This window comes from Ammospiza nelsoni, chromosome 1, assembly GCF_027579445.1.
Source record: "Ammospiza nelsoni isolate bAmmNel1 chromosome 1, bAmmNel1.pri, whole genome shotgun sequence".
NCBI classification, from domain to species: Eukaryota; Metazoa; Chordata; class Aves; order Passeriformes; family Passerellidae; genus Ammospiza; species Ammospiza nelsoni.
In genome coordinates, this window is record NC_080633.1 from 111,096,899 (window position 1) to 111,112,688 (window position 15,790).

Sequence of the window (15,790 nt, forward strand, 5' to 3'; positions counted from 1 at the left end):
ATGGCATCATTTTCAAAAGTGAGTCAAACTCTTAGCTACTTAGAGGGAATTAGAATTAAAACGTATGTGTAGCCATGTATGAGAGCTTTGCTTTCCAAGAAACATCTTTGACTTTGTGGTCAGTTAGTCACTTGCAACTGATTGTGGGTGAATGCACCCAGTCTGGCAAATTCTTAAGGAAAAAAGCCACATTTTCTTACCAGCATGCCCTGTCTTTCTGTCCTGTTTGCCTTCAGCCAGCAGTTTCATTCACTTGTCCACCTTAGTTTTGACATGATGATGTATGTCTAGATGTTTATTACATTTGTGCTTTATTACATATGTGTTAATGCTGTGTAATCACTGCACACAATGACTGTATCTAGATGTACAAAAAGTCCAGAGGGAGATTGCTTCTTGCAAGAGGATCCTGGGATTAGTAGAACTAGGTCCTAAAGGTAGTGGCATAAGCTCCAGTATTTGTTTATTATGTATATTCTTCATAGAAGTCTTGAATAGTATTTGTACGTTTTTCTTCCAAGGTGAGCCAGTATTGTTTAATGGTTCAAAGGCACTTTGGTAATAGAGTGAGGAAACTGTTCTATGAAAGCAGCTTCACTTCTGACTCCTTCCCTGATTAAAGTTTGGGCTCATTCAAAATGTGAAACTAGATTTAGGTGAGACTGTAAGTGAGAATTCCTGCTGAGAATGCAAAAAGAATACCTTTTCTTAATACCTAGCTTGAATTTAGGATCCAGATTGAGTTTTTATACATTATTGCTCCAGATCATTTTGTATTTGAAGGATATTGATAAGGTTTAATTTCTTGGTGATGTATCACTTTAGTCAACTGTGATTCCAGCTGCTTGTAACTCCTTCAAGGCTGCAAAGGGTAGGGTTCAAGTTCATTGCTCAATTCTTCTGGTTTAGATATTTGGGGTTCAGGACTTTGGTTACCTTCAGTGAAGACTGATAGGTAAGTGCTGTTTGTGAGACACGTTGGGTATCTATGACAGATATGGTACATCTGTACTGGTCCTTGCTTTTTTCCATCATACTATCAATAATCATGCCTCTATCTCCATCTGATTTAGAAAAACAAGAAATCTCTATGACAGTTGAGGATGAAGAATGTCAGTAGTAAAAACAATAAGTCTTTTTCTCTAGCATCCTGCGGTAGTTATTTGCATTCTGTGAGCCTATAGACAAATGAGCTATACTACTTTGTCTTGTTGCCTGATAGCCTGGCTTATTTGCTCTGCCCAAGAATAGCAGCCCTGTTGGTGATACTGGAAGGCTGAAAAGTCAGGTACCATGTGTGAAGCATAAGTAGGACCAGAGATGTAAAAATTTTCTTCAGGGTGCTGCCCAAATGAGAACAAAACTGGTGTTAATTCTGGTTAATGTGGACAAAAATGATTGAAAATAAACTTTAAAAAACATATTTATTTTAAGAATTGTCTTTTAATCCTTTAAAATACATTTAAATATTCAAGTGGGAGAGCTTATTTTAGGAGTAAACCTGAAGTATGATTTATTCAGACTATATAAATAGTATTCAACCTGTATGTACTTCAGTTCCTATAAAACTTAAGCAAATAACTTAAGGCTTAAGACTTTATTTATTATGACTTTATTATTTAAATGGTTAAGACTTCAGAACATAAATAGTTTTGACAGTCATGTCAGCTGTTCATATTGAGTATTCTCTGTAGTTCTCATTAGTAGTCCCTTTAAAATTAAAAAGCCAATTGGAAGCTCAAAAAGAAAAATGCTTTTTTTATTGCTCCAATTTATGAAATAAGAACTTTATGTGAGAGGCTGAGATCTTCCAGCTCTAGAGTTTCACTAGACTGTATATATAAAAATAGTAGATGGTTCCCTAGCTACCTACTACCCACATATTAAGAGATGGTTTTATTGTTTAATAAATCATGTTGGATATGTGATATTTTGGAAAGTCTCTCCTTTTTTCCTTTTATATCCTGCACATCCAGTGTATTTTCATTCAGCATTTAAAATTCAATCTCTTAATCAAATTGAGGTTCTTTCCAGAAATTATTTGACAGAAATAAGTACACTTGTAAAGATTTAGTAAATACGGTGTCATTGCTATTTTAACATTGAAAAATACGACATGGATTAATTTCTGTACAATAAATTAGATAATTGATGAATGCATTTGTAGTCTCTGAATAAATAAAAAGTGAGATTACATTAAAGCTCTATTTATTGTCTGATTGGGGTATTTTAATTATTTCAAGCAATGAACAAATTAGCCTTGCAGTGGGAAAATAAATGGAAAAAATCAAAAGCAAGATTTTAATTGATTGTTCAAATCAAATTTTCTTTTTGGGAATTTAAATTGCTTTAGTTTGGATTATCATGTTTGGTTTTACAATTTTGCTACTGAAATAAGGATGGCTGAGTGCAGTTGTACCCGGAATACATGGTCTCTATATAACAGTGGCTGAGAAAGCAAATATACTGCTGGCAGTCTTGCTGTGTCTTTTGGGTTTTCAAGGCCAGGTTTTGATAGTGGGGGGCCACAGGGGCGTCTCCTATGAGAAGCTTCCCTCATGTCCCATGGAGTAAACGCCAGCTGGCTCCAGAACCAACCCCCTGCTGCCCCAGGCCAAGCCCATCAGCCGTGATGGTGCTGCCTCTGGGCTCACAGAGCTAAGGAGGGGGGAGAACCCTGCACAGCAGCAGCTACAGCTGCAGGGAGGAGGGAGAATATGTGAGAGGCACAACTGTGCAGGCACCAGGGGCAGTGAAGAAGGAGGGAGAGGAGGTGCTCCCCATGCTGGAGCAGAGATTGCACTGCCGCCTGTGGTGAAGAACATGGTCCTGAAGGACTGCCCCCTGCGGAAGGGACCCACCCCAGGGCAGGGGGAGAGTGTGAGGGGTCCCCACCCTAAAGGGATGAGCAGCAGAGACAATGTGTCATGAACTGACCGCAACTCCCGTTCCCCTGTGCTGCTGGGGAGGAGGTAGAGAAAAACATGAGTGAAATTAAGCCCAGGAAGGAGGGAAGGGAGGAGGGGAGGAAGGTGTCTTAAGGTTTGGTTTTATTTCTCATTTTTATACTTTGATTTGATTGGTAATAAACTTGATGCTTATTCCCCCAAGTCAAGTCCATTTTGCCCGGGGTGATTATTTGCCCGGAGTGATCTTTCCCTGTCCTTACCTCGTGAGCCTTTCCTTATATTTTCTCTCCACAGCCCAGTTGAGAAGGGGAGTGATAAAGCAGCTTTGGTGGGCAAGTGATGTCCAGCCAGGGACAACTGGTTGGTTTATTTAGACTAACTTGATGTGTTTATTGATGAGAAAGTTGTAGATGCTTGGCAGGAAATCTTGCCAAAAACTCACCAACAGCTTTGTTTTCCACTGTTTACCTGTGCTTTCTGCTTCCCTCTGTGCCAAGGGAATGATCCTGTGCCATTTGAGTATGTTAAAATATCTGGGTCTTTTATTCAGTCTTCAATTCATTGGACATCTCCTGGTTGTTCCCCCTGAGCCCAGGCTGGTGAATGTGCCTTGGCCCCAGCACTGACTGCTGCTGCAGCCCTGCCAGCTCCATCAGGCCTGGCTGTGGGAGGAGAACAGCTCTGGACTGGTCAGCAGCACTTGGCCTGTCACCTTGAATAGCACAGCTGTCATCTCTTTTTGGTATAGCTGCTTAGGTTCCTGGTGGGTTTCTGTGTCACTCCTGACACAGGTCACGGCTGCAGCCTTGGGAGGCAGGGTGGGACATTTTGCTGACACTTGAGAGCAGGACTGTGGGAACATGGCTCCTTGAAGATTGTGGGAGAGCTTTTAGGAGGAATCCAAGGGCCTCATCATACCAGGCATGCAGTGCTGTGTGGGACACTTCAACAAACAATGCAGGTCTAGACATTGAGTCAATTCTCCAGCATTTCTAGCTGCTGAATGTGTTGGACCAAGTATACTTAGGGCACATGATTAACCTCAACCTTAACCAAAATGTAGATTTATTGAAGAGGTATAGCAGGTTACAGTGCTGGATGGGTGCTCAAGAGATCATTCAACACAAACACTGGGACAGGTTTCAGTCTATGCATCATCCGGGACTGGTGTTTGGATGATCTGATGAAGGTCATTTTACAAACTCCCCTGCTCTGTTTTGGTGTTGATTAAAACATGAGCAGCTACATTCACACTTCTGGCTATCCATGAACTTTCTTTTTCTTCCCACAGTGGCCATGAAGAACATTCATCTCCATTGACTTCAACAGCTTTTTACATATTTCTGGAAAATTACAATTATGCTTTCTTTTACTTTTCCATTTACTGTACCACACAAGTGGGTTTTCTGTGGCCTTTCCTGATCAGTTTTATTTCCTTTATCTGTTGTCTCTCTAAAATTGATGTCACTTACATGCATTATGAACATATTGTATTCTGTGTGACTTCAAGTCATGCCTAGAAATTATTTCTTAAGCCTTTTGGTTTTACTTCATTTCTAGCAGTGAGTAAAAATTGTTGCTCCCATGTGACTATTTATGGATGTGTATAAAAAGAGCAGATGATTCAAACAAATAAATGCTGAACAAATTTATGACACCAAGATGCTCCTCTTACAGCAGTCACCATTAGATCTGGGGATATGTCAGGCAGAGGAGGGGGTTGCACCATGTACAGTGGGGCTGAGAGGCTGAAATGCTGCTGCTGCAGGACCCAAGGTGCCTTGTCTGCAAAGTGTCAGGGAACTTTCAGTCTGAGACACTGTATTGGCTGGACAATGCAGCTTTAGTCAATTTATTTTCCATATTTAAGACATCTTTTTTTTGCCAAGATCATAATTTTTGTCTCTTGGCAAGCAGTCTAGCAAAGTCCATTAGAATTATATGAATAACCACAGAAGTTTTCAGGGTTTTTCTGACAGAACCATGTGTTTGAGAAGTTTCCAATATAAAAATAAGTCACGTTTTTACTGGTGTTTTTACAAATTTTTAATAGGGTTTTGGGGAGGGTGGCAGAGGAGGAAGTACCGGAAATCTGTACTTCCCCTACACGTTTTAGTAGAGATTGGTGTGTGGAAAGTCTGGGATTTCAATTTAGGTAACACTGGCTGTGTGACCAGTAGAGGGAGCCCAGAATCACAAAATGTTGGAGATAATTTTGACTGGGGGAGTTGGGGGTGCAAACTTTTGTTTGATAATATGCAGATATTTTGAAGTACTACCAGTATATAGTGATTTTGGGAGAGAGAATTTATGAAACATTGAAATACCTGATGTCTTATGAATGATGAAGTTGTATTAGCAACCTTTTTATTGGAAGGTTAATGAGTGTTTTGTTTTCTTTTCTTTCCTATGTTGCTGGTTTTTGTAACATCATAACATCACTTTTACAGAAAGTAAGTAACTTTTCATCTTTTTAACTGTTTTTCAAGTGTGTGTGGGGCAATAGTGCTTGTATATGTGTATAGATGTATAGGTATATAAAATGAACATACAAGCTGAAAAATACCAATCTTAAAGACATAGTGCTGCAGATTGTAACTTCTGTATATAAATGGCTTCTAGAATACTGCAGTGGTTTAAAACAGTCTCACCCAAATGATGATAAATAGTATGAAAGTTCTGCATCTCAAGACTGTAAATGGTAAACATATTTCTTGTGTGCAGACTATGGCAATAAAACTTGCAGCATATCAATTTAAAATATATTATGGCTCTAAAAATTCACAGATATCAAGTTACAAAGTTGAATATTATTGTATCCAACATCATTTAACTGAATCAAAGTTGAACTGATTTGGAGTGTTTTAGGAACTGGGGTCAAGCTGTGCCATTTTTGATATTCAGAGATACTCATGCCTTGACTGCTGTATTAATACATGCCAGGAGCTCTGAGCAGAAGGAACATGTCCTCAGGCTGTAGGAGAATTTAGAAAGCATGCAATAAGTAGTACAGATCCCTCAGAAAATGCTCTATGATTCAGACATCAGTCTGCATCATGGGATCTATGATTGCTGGCTTTTTGAACCACAGTCCCATGTGTTGTGATAGCATGTGTTGCAAGCATTTCCAACATCAGTTGTGTGTAACAATTGGGATTTTTAATACAGTGTTTTACGGATGCCAGTGCTGACAGAAGAATAGGCAAGTAATTGGTTGACATGGGTCAAAGCACAGCTGACAAAGGACACCGTGGAACTTCAGTTTGATCTGTTAGCTCAAAATAAATCCCACCCCTCAATGTTCCCATATTATTTTTATTTGCATCTTAAGTGTGTTCTGTGTGGTTGGTTTTGCGCTCCTTATGGACATACCCAAGTCCAGTTTTCAAGAAGGGTGGATGTGGCCCTTTGACTGCATGCCATTAGGAGCTGCAGATACCTGTAAGAAACAAGAATAGCAGTAGTTAAAGTGCTTGTTGGCTCAGTAGCTGATACGGGTTTCTTTCTAAGTCAGAGAGTAGTTTCTGTTGTCCACTTGCCAGTTGTCTAGACTTTGAAGATTAAGATATCTGCTGTGAGCACAGTAGTGATCATAAGATGTTGCCAAATCCTCTATTTTGGGCTCATTCATCCTGTATCGTTTCAATTGGTTAATGATATCTAAAAATAAGTGTGGAGTCCAGCGTATATCCATCAGAATAGGAGGAGAATACAAATCGTGCATACATGCACACACAGTTTTGCTTCTTGTTGACATACCAAGTTTTTCTTCTGCTGCAGAGTCAGCAAGTTCTTTCTGTCTTGCAGAGAAAGCCTTAATCGGTGATAATGTTTCACTAAAAAGATCCAAGTCTGAGAGAGTTGAAATTGCTTCACGTTATGTATGTTAACATATGGAAGAAATTACACAACCGTAACTGCTGTATTAAATGCTTTGTCTCATTGCTTGTCAAGCATTAATACAGTAAGGAAAATGTGTAAAGAGAAGTGTCCTACATATTACAAAAATGTTTAAGTAATCGTTAAACTCAATGAACTCTCCTAATGTCTTCTGTCCCACTGCTAGCAGTATCATTTTATTTCCAACATATTTTGGTTTGTATTTTGTTAAAGTATTATATCAAAACCAAATGTGCCGCTAGTTTTATTTGCAGGGAAGCCAAAGAAACCACAGAAACTTGTCAGAATTTTCATATTGCGTGATGATCATGTTTAGAATAGCCATAAAATAAATATCTATTGCATATCTGATGTGTTTATCAAAAAGCAGCATTTTTACCTGCAATTTTTTATTTTAGATGTAGTAATTTGATACATTAGGTGACCTGCAGTAAATAAATTATAATAGACAGGACTTCCTGGCCTGAGGGCACTTTATAGTTTAATTTTTACCGGAAGAGCAATTACCACACTATCGATCTTGCCATTAAAATAATGATATATGTACAGTAAGGATGAATTTTTTTGTAACAGAGCCATGGAAATCAACAGAAAGCATAACCATATGAAATACAACAATTTCAATCCAGTTTCATGTATTAAAAAAAAATCAGACTTGCAATTTTCAACCAAGATTGGATGTTGTGTTATAATACCACAGACTAAGGAAGAATAATTTCTGATGAACTTCGAAGCCCCTGCTCCTGGTTTATAGTTGAGTATATAATTAATCCTGAAATACTTTGCAACACACTTAATTTAATGCAGAGGCATTGTTCCACTTAACCAAGTGGAATATATTTACGTGGCTGAAGATAAGTGTGCGTGCAGGCTGGGGACCCCAGGGAAGAAGCACAGTTTCAAGCTCAGTCCCTGAGTACACCGTGTACAGTAGCCAGCAAATGGGGATAAAGATGTGATAGTACATCTACAGATCTTGTACTTGAATTTTTAAATTAAAATAAAATAATTTATGACTGCCTTCTTCCCCAGCATCTTTTAGATCAACTTTTCAGAATAGTATGCATCTAGCTAGGGTAGGAATATTTGCTTTCTTTTTCTCATGTAAACATGTATATAGTACAAAGATATCCCTGTCCAAATGCTCATTTTTTTTCTAAATGTGTTGTGTTTCTTTTTAAATAGTCCTTTAACATACATTCCACAGTGGTATTAAAATTATTACCTTGAGGATGTCAGTCTCATAATCTCTAAAACAATTCTAATTAGAAAAGATTATGTTTCATAAAAGGCACAAATGTCCTTATATTTGTATATAATCATGCATGCTGACCATGTTGAGCCAGAAGAAGGCTTTACTATATATCACTTTTAATTTTAAATGTGTTCTTTCTGGGCTCTTTATTATTCTTTTGTTGCCTTTCATCCTATGGGATGCAGCTGCCCTTGAACTTGGTACTGTTTTGATCATTGATGTGCAGCAGCCACATTGTCTGTAACATTTTAAAAATGAGGCTTCATGGTGTTATTTATGAAGTAATTTCACATAAATATTTGGACTTTGGTTCTTTCAGAATGTGGAGCTGGTTTCTGTATGAAGAAAAACGTAATTATAATTCACAGACTTTTTGCCTCAAGCCTAGGGGACAGATGCATATGATTAAGTTTGAAACTGGCCTGTTATTGTAATGTAGATGTTTTCAGGGTTGAGAGAATTAAAAAAAAGGCGGGGGGGGGGGGGGGGACAAAAAAAAACCAGGCAAGCATGAGTTTTTAAAAAAAATAGAACGAGGGAATAGTTTTACAAGAGGCACTCAATCTTAGACTGCACAATTTTATTTTTCAGTGGAACCTCTCCATTAGCTTGCCTGAATGCAATGCTTCATACTAACACTCGTGTAGGTGATGGAACATTCTTCAAAATCCCTGGGAAATCAGGACTCTATGCTCTCAAAGTAAGTTTAAATTTTGTATATGGATTGTACATAGAGCTATTAATCCATTTTATGAATGTCTCAATAGATATAAAGGTAAACAGATTAGATTCTTTGGCAAGGAAATGACCTGATAGTCCTTCTAACTGCTTTCAGATGTCTTTTAAAAGGATTTATAATGAAAGTAAACATTGAATGTTTTATCCTAGAAAGCATATACGTGTTCTCGAATTTGGCACATGGTATAAAAAACACGTAGCTTAGTTAAAATGCTGCTTTACTGAGTTGCTCACAGTAAGGCCTTTGTTTTAGGACTAGTGAGCTCAAGAGGATCACTGACTTTCTAATTAAGTAATTGTATTGATGTTTGATTTTTGAATAGTGAAAAATTATTTGCAAGTCTAATATAAATCAGCTTTTAATTCAAAGGTTGCATCATTGCTTTTGAGAAGAATATAATTATAGTGATAGAATTTTGCCTATATTCTATTTATATTCCTTTTTAATTTTTTCATTTTGGTATGAACATGATGTTTATTGTGGGTGGAAATTTTTTCTCGTTGTACATGATCAAACTTAAAGGAGTTTCACAATAGAAGTAGAATAATGTGAGGCAGAGATGAGAAAAAAGAAAGTGAGGTTATCTGCTTGGCAGTGTAAATGTAGTCAACTGAAATTTTAGGCTGGGGCGAAGGATCTTTTGTAATTTATGACAGATGTATTTGATGTAAGGGTATAAAAATATAAAAGTATATAAATTTGTCAGCTCCTGCTAACTAAAAATCCTGAAAAAATTGAATATTTGAAATTGAATTAATAGTTTTCAGAAGCTGTCTTTCCTAATTTACTAGAACAAATGCTGTTGTTTTTCTTTAAATCGGGAGATATTCTTGGCACAATTCCAGGAATTCACAATCACTCCCATGCTTGTGAGCTCCAGGTTGCTTCAGCTATTTGAATTCAGGAAACAGGCAAAGGCAGAAAAGAAACATTAAAGGATTTTTGTTTTGCTGCAGTGTTGTAGACACTCAAGTGGAAAACTAGGATTTTTAACAGCCACACAAGTCTGTTTCTGTTAAAAAAAACAAAAAGGAAAACTGGAGAATCTTGCATTTTATGTGACTTTTTTGGTTTTAAAAAGTGCATGTTATGACCTCACAAAACAGCTTTTTCGCTTTTAGTTTGCAAGTTTTTTCATGAAAGTCTGTTTTTTATGGCTCTCTCTAGAGTAACTCACAGGCATATTTTATTTTATTCTTGCTTTTTCTGAAATGTAAGCATGAGAGTACACTGCAGTAATCTATTTTCGGAGATGCTGCAGGATCATGATTGATTTTTTTCTTGTTAATTTTATTTTTTATTTTTATTTTTTAACTGTAGAAAGAAGAATCAACATGCCCTACTGATGGAACATTGGATTTAGGATGTGAATCTGAGTTAGATGGCACTGAAATGGCTGAGACAAACAATAATAATGGAGAAGAAAATGGTGGTAGGTGATTTAATCTCAATATTAGAGGGCATATTTTGGGGAAAAAAATTGTTTTCTTCAGATTTTCATGGTGTGTTTTCTAAGCAATATAAATAATCTTTTGTACTCAGTGGAACTATTTTGAGTAATTCCCTCTCTTTTTTGGCCTTATGAAGGAATCAGGAACGCTAAATGCCTTTATTTTACTTCAGGTTTTAAAGGACAAAGTGTAATGATGTTGGGTGTGTTTTCAGCAGGTAATTTTTTGGCTTACATTTTTTTGTTTAGGGCTCAGAGCTGAAGTATAATTTGCCTTTACCAGGCTTCAGACTGGCAGTTGTCAGATTCAGACATCTCATTGATTTCAGTGTGGACATGCAGGGTTGGTCCGTCAGTAGAGTTCTGGGCAGAGGACAAAGGTTTGTATTTTTTTCTTTCAGGCAGAGCTACTCCTGTTTGCCATCATCACATAATGACATCTTGAAGTATCAAATGCTGTGCATTTTTTTCCTCTAAAATAATAGCAAACTGAGACATTGAAATAACTTTAAAATGGCAACCTTATAATTTTTTTTTTCATTTTTGAGAGTTAATAATTATTCATAAAGAGGACATCAGTCACCTAAAATTACTTTGCAAGTAACAGGAGGAGTATTATAACTACACTCATAGTGATTATAAAGTGAATGCTTTATAAAAAAAATTAGACTGTCCAGGACTTCTGAAATGAGCCTTCCCTCGATCAGTTCTCTTCTGCTGTCCCATCTCAACCTGTCCCACTGGGGGACTGCTGCCTGCTGTTTTGGCTTACTTGGTATATGGTGAGATGGTGTCCTGTCTACAGCTAGGGCATGAAAAGGCTCAACTCATGTTGTTGTTCTGCTACAGGCTTCCTTTTTTAGCTTGAGCAGCTTACCTAGCTCCCAGGCTGCACCTTTACAGGACTGATACTGCAGTTTTTGTATTGCTCTCCAGCAGCATTGGAAAATCATAAAGTGTTCAGTGATAGGTGTAACAGAACTATCCAAGGCATGTTGTGGGTCTGTCTAGCACTGAAGTTTTGAAGCTCTGTGGAAACAAATGTCCAGAGTTATTAAATGTCTCTGCTTCTTCATTTTCTTTGATATATGATGTCTATAATTTAACAGACTCTGCATGTGCAGTGGTTTGATGTTTATGTAGTGTGTGCTGCATGTGTAAGTGAACTTACGTGTTCTTTAACAATTCCTCTTTGATACTCAGAAAATTTGTTGATTGCAGGAAGAATAGAGCAGTAAAAAGCGGTGTAAATACAGTTACAAATACAAAGCAAAAGTTGGTGTTACTTGTTATAAACAAAGAAAAATCATGGCAAAAAAAGCCAGGCAATTATTTAGGAGTGTTAGGATGTAAATAGGATATTATAGAATGTAAATAGGATGTCATAATTCCAGAAGTAGAAAATTGCTGGGTTTTGACTGGGAGAAGGCTATGTACTATTTTCACAGTTCACAGTAATAAAAATAATTATAGCACTTGTGATGACATAAAAGAGAAGCTGCAAAAAATTTAACATTTTGAAATAGAGCATTAAATTACACCTAGATTGGTTTTAAAGCTGAGAATTTGCCATCATTTTTCATCTTTAATGAATCTTGGAAAATTGCAATATATTTAACATTTTGAGAACAGGACATTTTATTTTTTTTTTGTCCTGCAATGGATATCAATGGATATATTTTTAAAAAGTATGTGGCATGGCAGTAGTGAGTGTCTGTTGCATATAGAAAAGCCAATGCTTGACATGATCAATTAAGAATGAAATGCAGCATATATTTAATAAATAGCATATCAGTCAGCTAGTACAGGACATAATTTTGCCAAACATTTTTCTCAATATATGATATTATTAAACATAATATCATTTCTTGAGAGTGCAAGTTTGTTGTTAAAGATATCATTTATATACATTTAGAATTCTGATTTCATTTACTGTATAGAAGGCTTGGCTTAAAATAGGACCATGCCCAAAAAATACATCCAGTTTTTGGTGGATTGAAATTACAAATTATTTAATCTGAAAAGTCATAAGAATCACCTTCCACAGTAGGCATTTTGCTTTGGAGGATGTGATTTGACCACTCTTCATTCAATATTTTTTATGTCTATAATTTTTTGAAAACTATCAAATCTTTCTAGTTTAAATTTATTGGTAATAAATAAAAATTGTGAGACTTCTTGTGATTGCCTTGTAAATTATTGCAGTTCAACAGCATGAATTTTTTTGGACTTTCAAGCAAAAGAATAGGTCATATTTATGCAGCAGAAAAATGTGTTCAATAAATCAGTATATCTGAAAAGCATTTAAGAATCACAACAGAAAATAAATTGAACATGAATGAGATGCTTTTGCTAATTAGTCCAATGTAGTTCTTAGACTGTAATTCTGATAGTACTGATTAAGGAATATAGGCAGAGATTTTCCTTTGGGTATAGCACTAGCTAAATGATTACCAGTGTATTGCATTCATTATAGCTGTAAGAAGGAATTAAGGTAAACAGGAAAGGATTTATAAAAGACACATAAGAAGTCCTGAGTGAACAAATAGGTCCTTTGTTCTGGGGAATTTAATAGGGATGGTCTCATTAGTTTATGAAAGGTGAAGTGGGGACTTGATGGGTTTGTAAATACTTGAGAATAGTTATTTCTATAGAAAATATTTGGTCTAACAGACCAATTATACTTTTCACACTAGAGCTGGGGATTTTTTTTTCTTTCCAGGAAATTATTCTGTGGCATAAAAGTAGCATTTAGTTCAGTGCAAAAAACACTTCATTAAATTCTCTGGCTTGTTTTAGAATATGTGTGATACCTATGAGGATGGGCGTTGCTTGCACATTGAATTCTTAATTGCCCAATTGATTACATTTTTATTTGCCCTTTTCCACTCTGATAGAGTCCAGAAGCCACAGTTCTGACAGATTGATCAGAAATTGTTTAACAAGAGTTTAAAAAATGCCTCTTTAAATGTAGCTGGAAGCAAAAGGATGAAACTGTAAGCAACAGCCTCTGCCCATTTGTGGGCTTTTAGACCACAGTCTTTCAGAATAAAAACTACCAGCTGACACTCAGAGAAGAATCACATCATTCCTAAGCAGGCACATTTTTTGCAATATAAATGCAGGCTACTGAACAATTTTACTAGCATAATAATGTAAAAATTCCTAACCGTTATGGAAAAAATACTTGGCAAAAGCTATTACACCACATCAGTATTGCTAAGTAGACAAGTAGAATGGTCACATCTCAGGATTTTGCAGATGCTGTGGAGAATTTTTCTTTCCCCACCTTCTCCAAAGAAATGTTAAAGAAACTCTTTATGCTACAGTTGATTTTGTTTGGAATGGGATTTCTAATTGAAGCTCTGTAGCAGCCCCATATCTTTAAAATTCCATTTTCCTCAAATACAGGGGTAGCATGTAAAGATGCTGTGGGTAAAAGAATTAAAATCCCAATTACTGTTGCCTGGGAAAATGATGACTATAATATCCTTTTGCCCATCAATAGGATGTTCAGTTCTCAAAAAGCATTTGTCCCTAGGGTTTCTGAAGCCAGGGCTAATCCATCAGCCATGGAGCACAGTTGATTAAAAATGGTCTTCGTGCGAGCCAATGGAATGCACAATGATGTACATGTGGAGGAGACAGCAATTCCTGCTGCAGCGTGACTTCCCTCCCCACCTCAGCCCCAACAGGGCTTCTCATGTGTGCCCAAATAGCAGCAACGTGTGTCTCCTCTTGGAACACTTTGGCTTTCAGCACTTCCTACAAGTGTATGTTCTTCAACTAGGAACATGAAATGGCAGACTTAATTCCTTAGGTAATTTTTTTGGAGATAGCTGACAAAATGATAGACAGCAGAGGATTATGTTCATGCTGAATCCTGAAATTTTGCTTTGTAGCTACTGTGCTCTTGAACACCTTGTGCTTTTTAGACTAGGAAACCCTATAGCAAACAGTGTATATTCACCACTGTTTGAAACCTGAGTCCCCATATGGATATTCAGTTCCTTTCCAGGAATGGAATTCCTGGCGATTCAGTGAAACCTTTTACTGTTAGCATCTTGTCTCTTGGGAATAATGTTGCATGGTTCTACTGAAAATGTTTGTGACACGTGGCAACATCTGGATGTGAGATAGATTCTTCTAAAAGCAGAAGAGCAGCAATGAAGTAGCAGCTCAAACATAGCATTTTGGGTGACACATCAGCAGGTTTTTCACTTTGCTTAGATTTTTTTTTGTGTATTTTTCTTTCATCTTCCTGCAACTATAAAATGAAAATATGGTACCTGGGATTGAGTTTAATTTCTTTTGTTTCATTACTGCTTGAAGGGAGTCATAAGAATAAGAGAAGATACTGTGAAGCTTGAGGATGTTTCTCATCTATTTGTTTTTTTTTTCCTGTACATTAGTTAATGAAGTCTAAGAAATTGGTAGCTTAATGATGACAAGCTGTATATTTTCAGTGGAAAATGTTGACTTGCTTTGGAATAAAGATTCACAGTTTTCCAAGTTTTGTGAAATGTTTGGGCTCAAAAACATGCTATTAATAAATGGGATTCAGTGCAAGCTACAAAGCTGATGTGGTATTTGATGTATTTTTCCAAAAGATACTATTCAATACTATTTATTAATTCACAGTGCTAGTATTGCTTTTCAGAAAGAATATTGCAGTCACTGGAGTACTCTTGATATATACATCTGTTTTTGCTTGCTTTGGCAAACTCATACAATTAACTAACTCCCAGACTGGTTTTCATTTTCAAGAGCTGATGGCAACAGCCGAGTTCTGAATTGTTCAGTTTTGGCAAGTTGGGCTCTAGAGATCAAAGAGTGATGGAGGTGAATTACTCGATACATCTGTGCTGGCAAAGTGCAACTATTTATGTCAATACAAGTATAGATCTGTGTCACCCAAAGAAAATATTGAATTTTATGGATATTTTAGGGAGAGCTATTGTGTGTGTGTTTTCCTGAGGGAGTTCTCTCTGAAATTTCATGTCTCCAGAGCGTGTGCATACATTTTATGCTTGAGGTAGACTCTAGTCTTTAGCATATGGCAACAATATTAATTGATGTTTTGTAATGTGGCCATTAGTAAACAATCCTTCTCATCTGCTGTGGTTTCTTTAAAAAAAAGGGAAGTGGACTGCTGTTGATTTTGCTTGTTTGATTTTAAATCAAGATGATCTGACTGAACTAAAAATTAATTGTGCTGTTGATTTTGGGAAAATAAGCCCTTTACTGGGCAGGAATTTCTCTGTCCATCTAGTTACATAAATCTGTTTACAGTTATTTCTAATAACTTCCAGTGGCAAGGAGACACAATAATTTTTTGTTGTGTTCCTCAAAAAATTGTTTCTTTGAAGAAACATGTGTTCCAATATGTTTTACATGGGTGTCATTTATTGGGTGGGGAAGGTAAAAGGTAATAAAAACAATGGAGATAGCCTGTAAAATTTGAAATTCAAAGACAGCATTGCTTATTTTTATAAATTATAGCCTTTCATAATAATTAACAAAACTAGTCTTGGAAA

General features: G+C 36.5%; 1 protein-coding gene across 1 annotated transcript in view; it reads left to right on the forward strand.

Moving 5' to 3' along the window:
- The window catches only part of ASXL3 (ASXL transcriptional regulator 3), a 96,294-nt gene that overhangs the window by 22,488 nt on the left and 58,016 nt on the right, over positions 1-15,790 (forward strand). The window contains exons 2-3 of the mRNA XM_059482413.1: positions 8,656-8,764; positions 10,124-10,235. Coding sequence (XP_059338396.1) covers positions 8,656-8,764; positions 10,124-10,235 — 221 coding nt within the window. The remainder of the gene's footprint in view (positions 1-8,655; positions 8,765-10,123; positions 10,236-15,790) is intronic.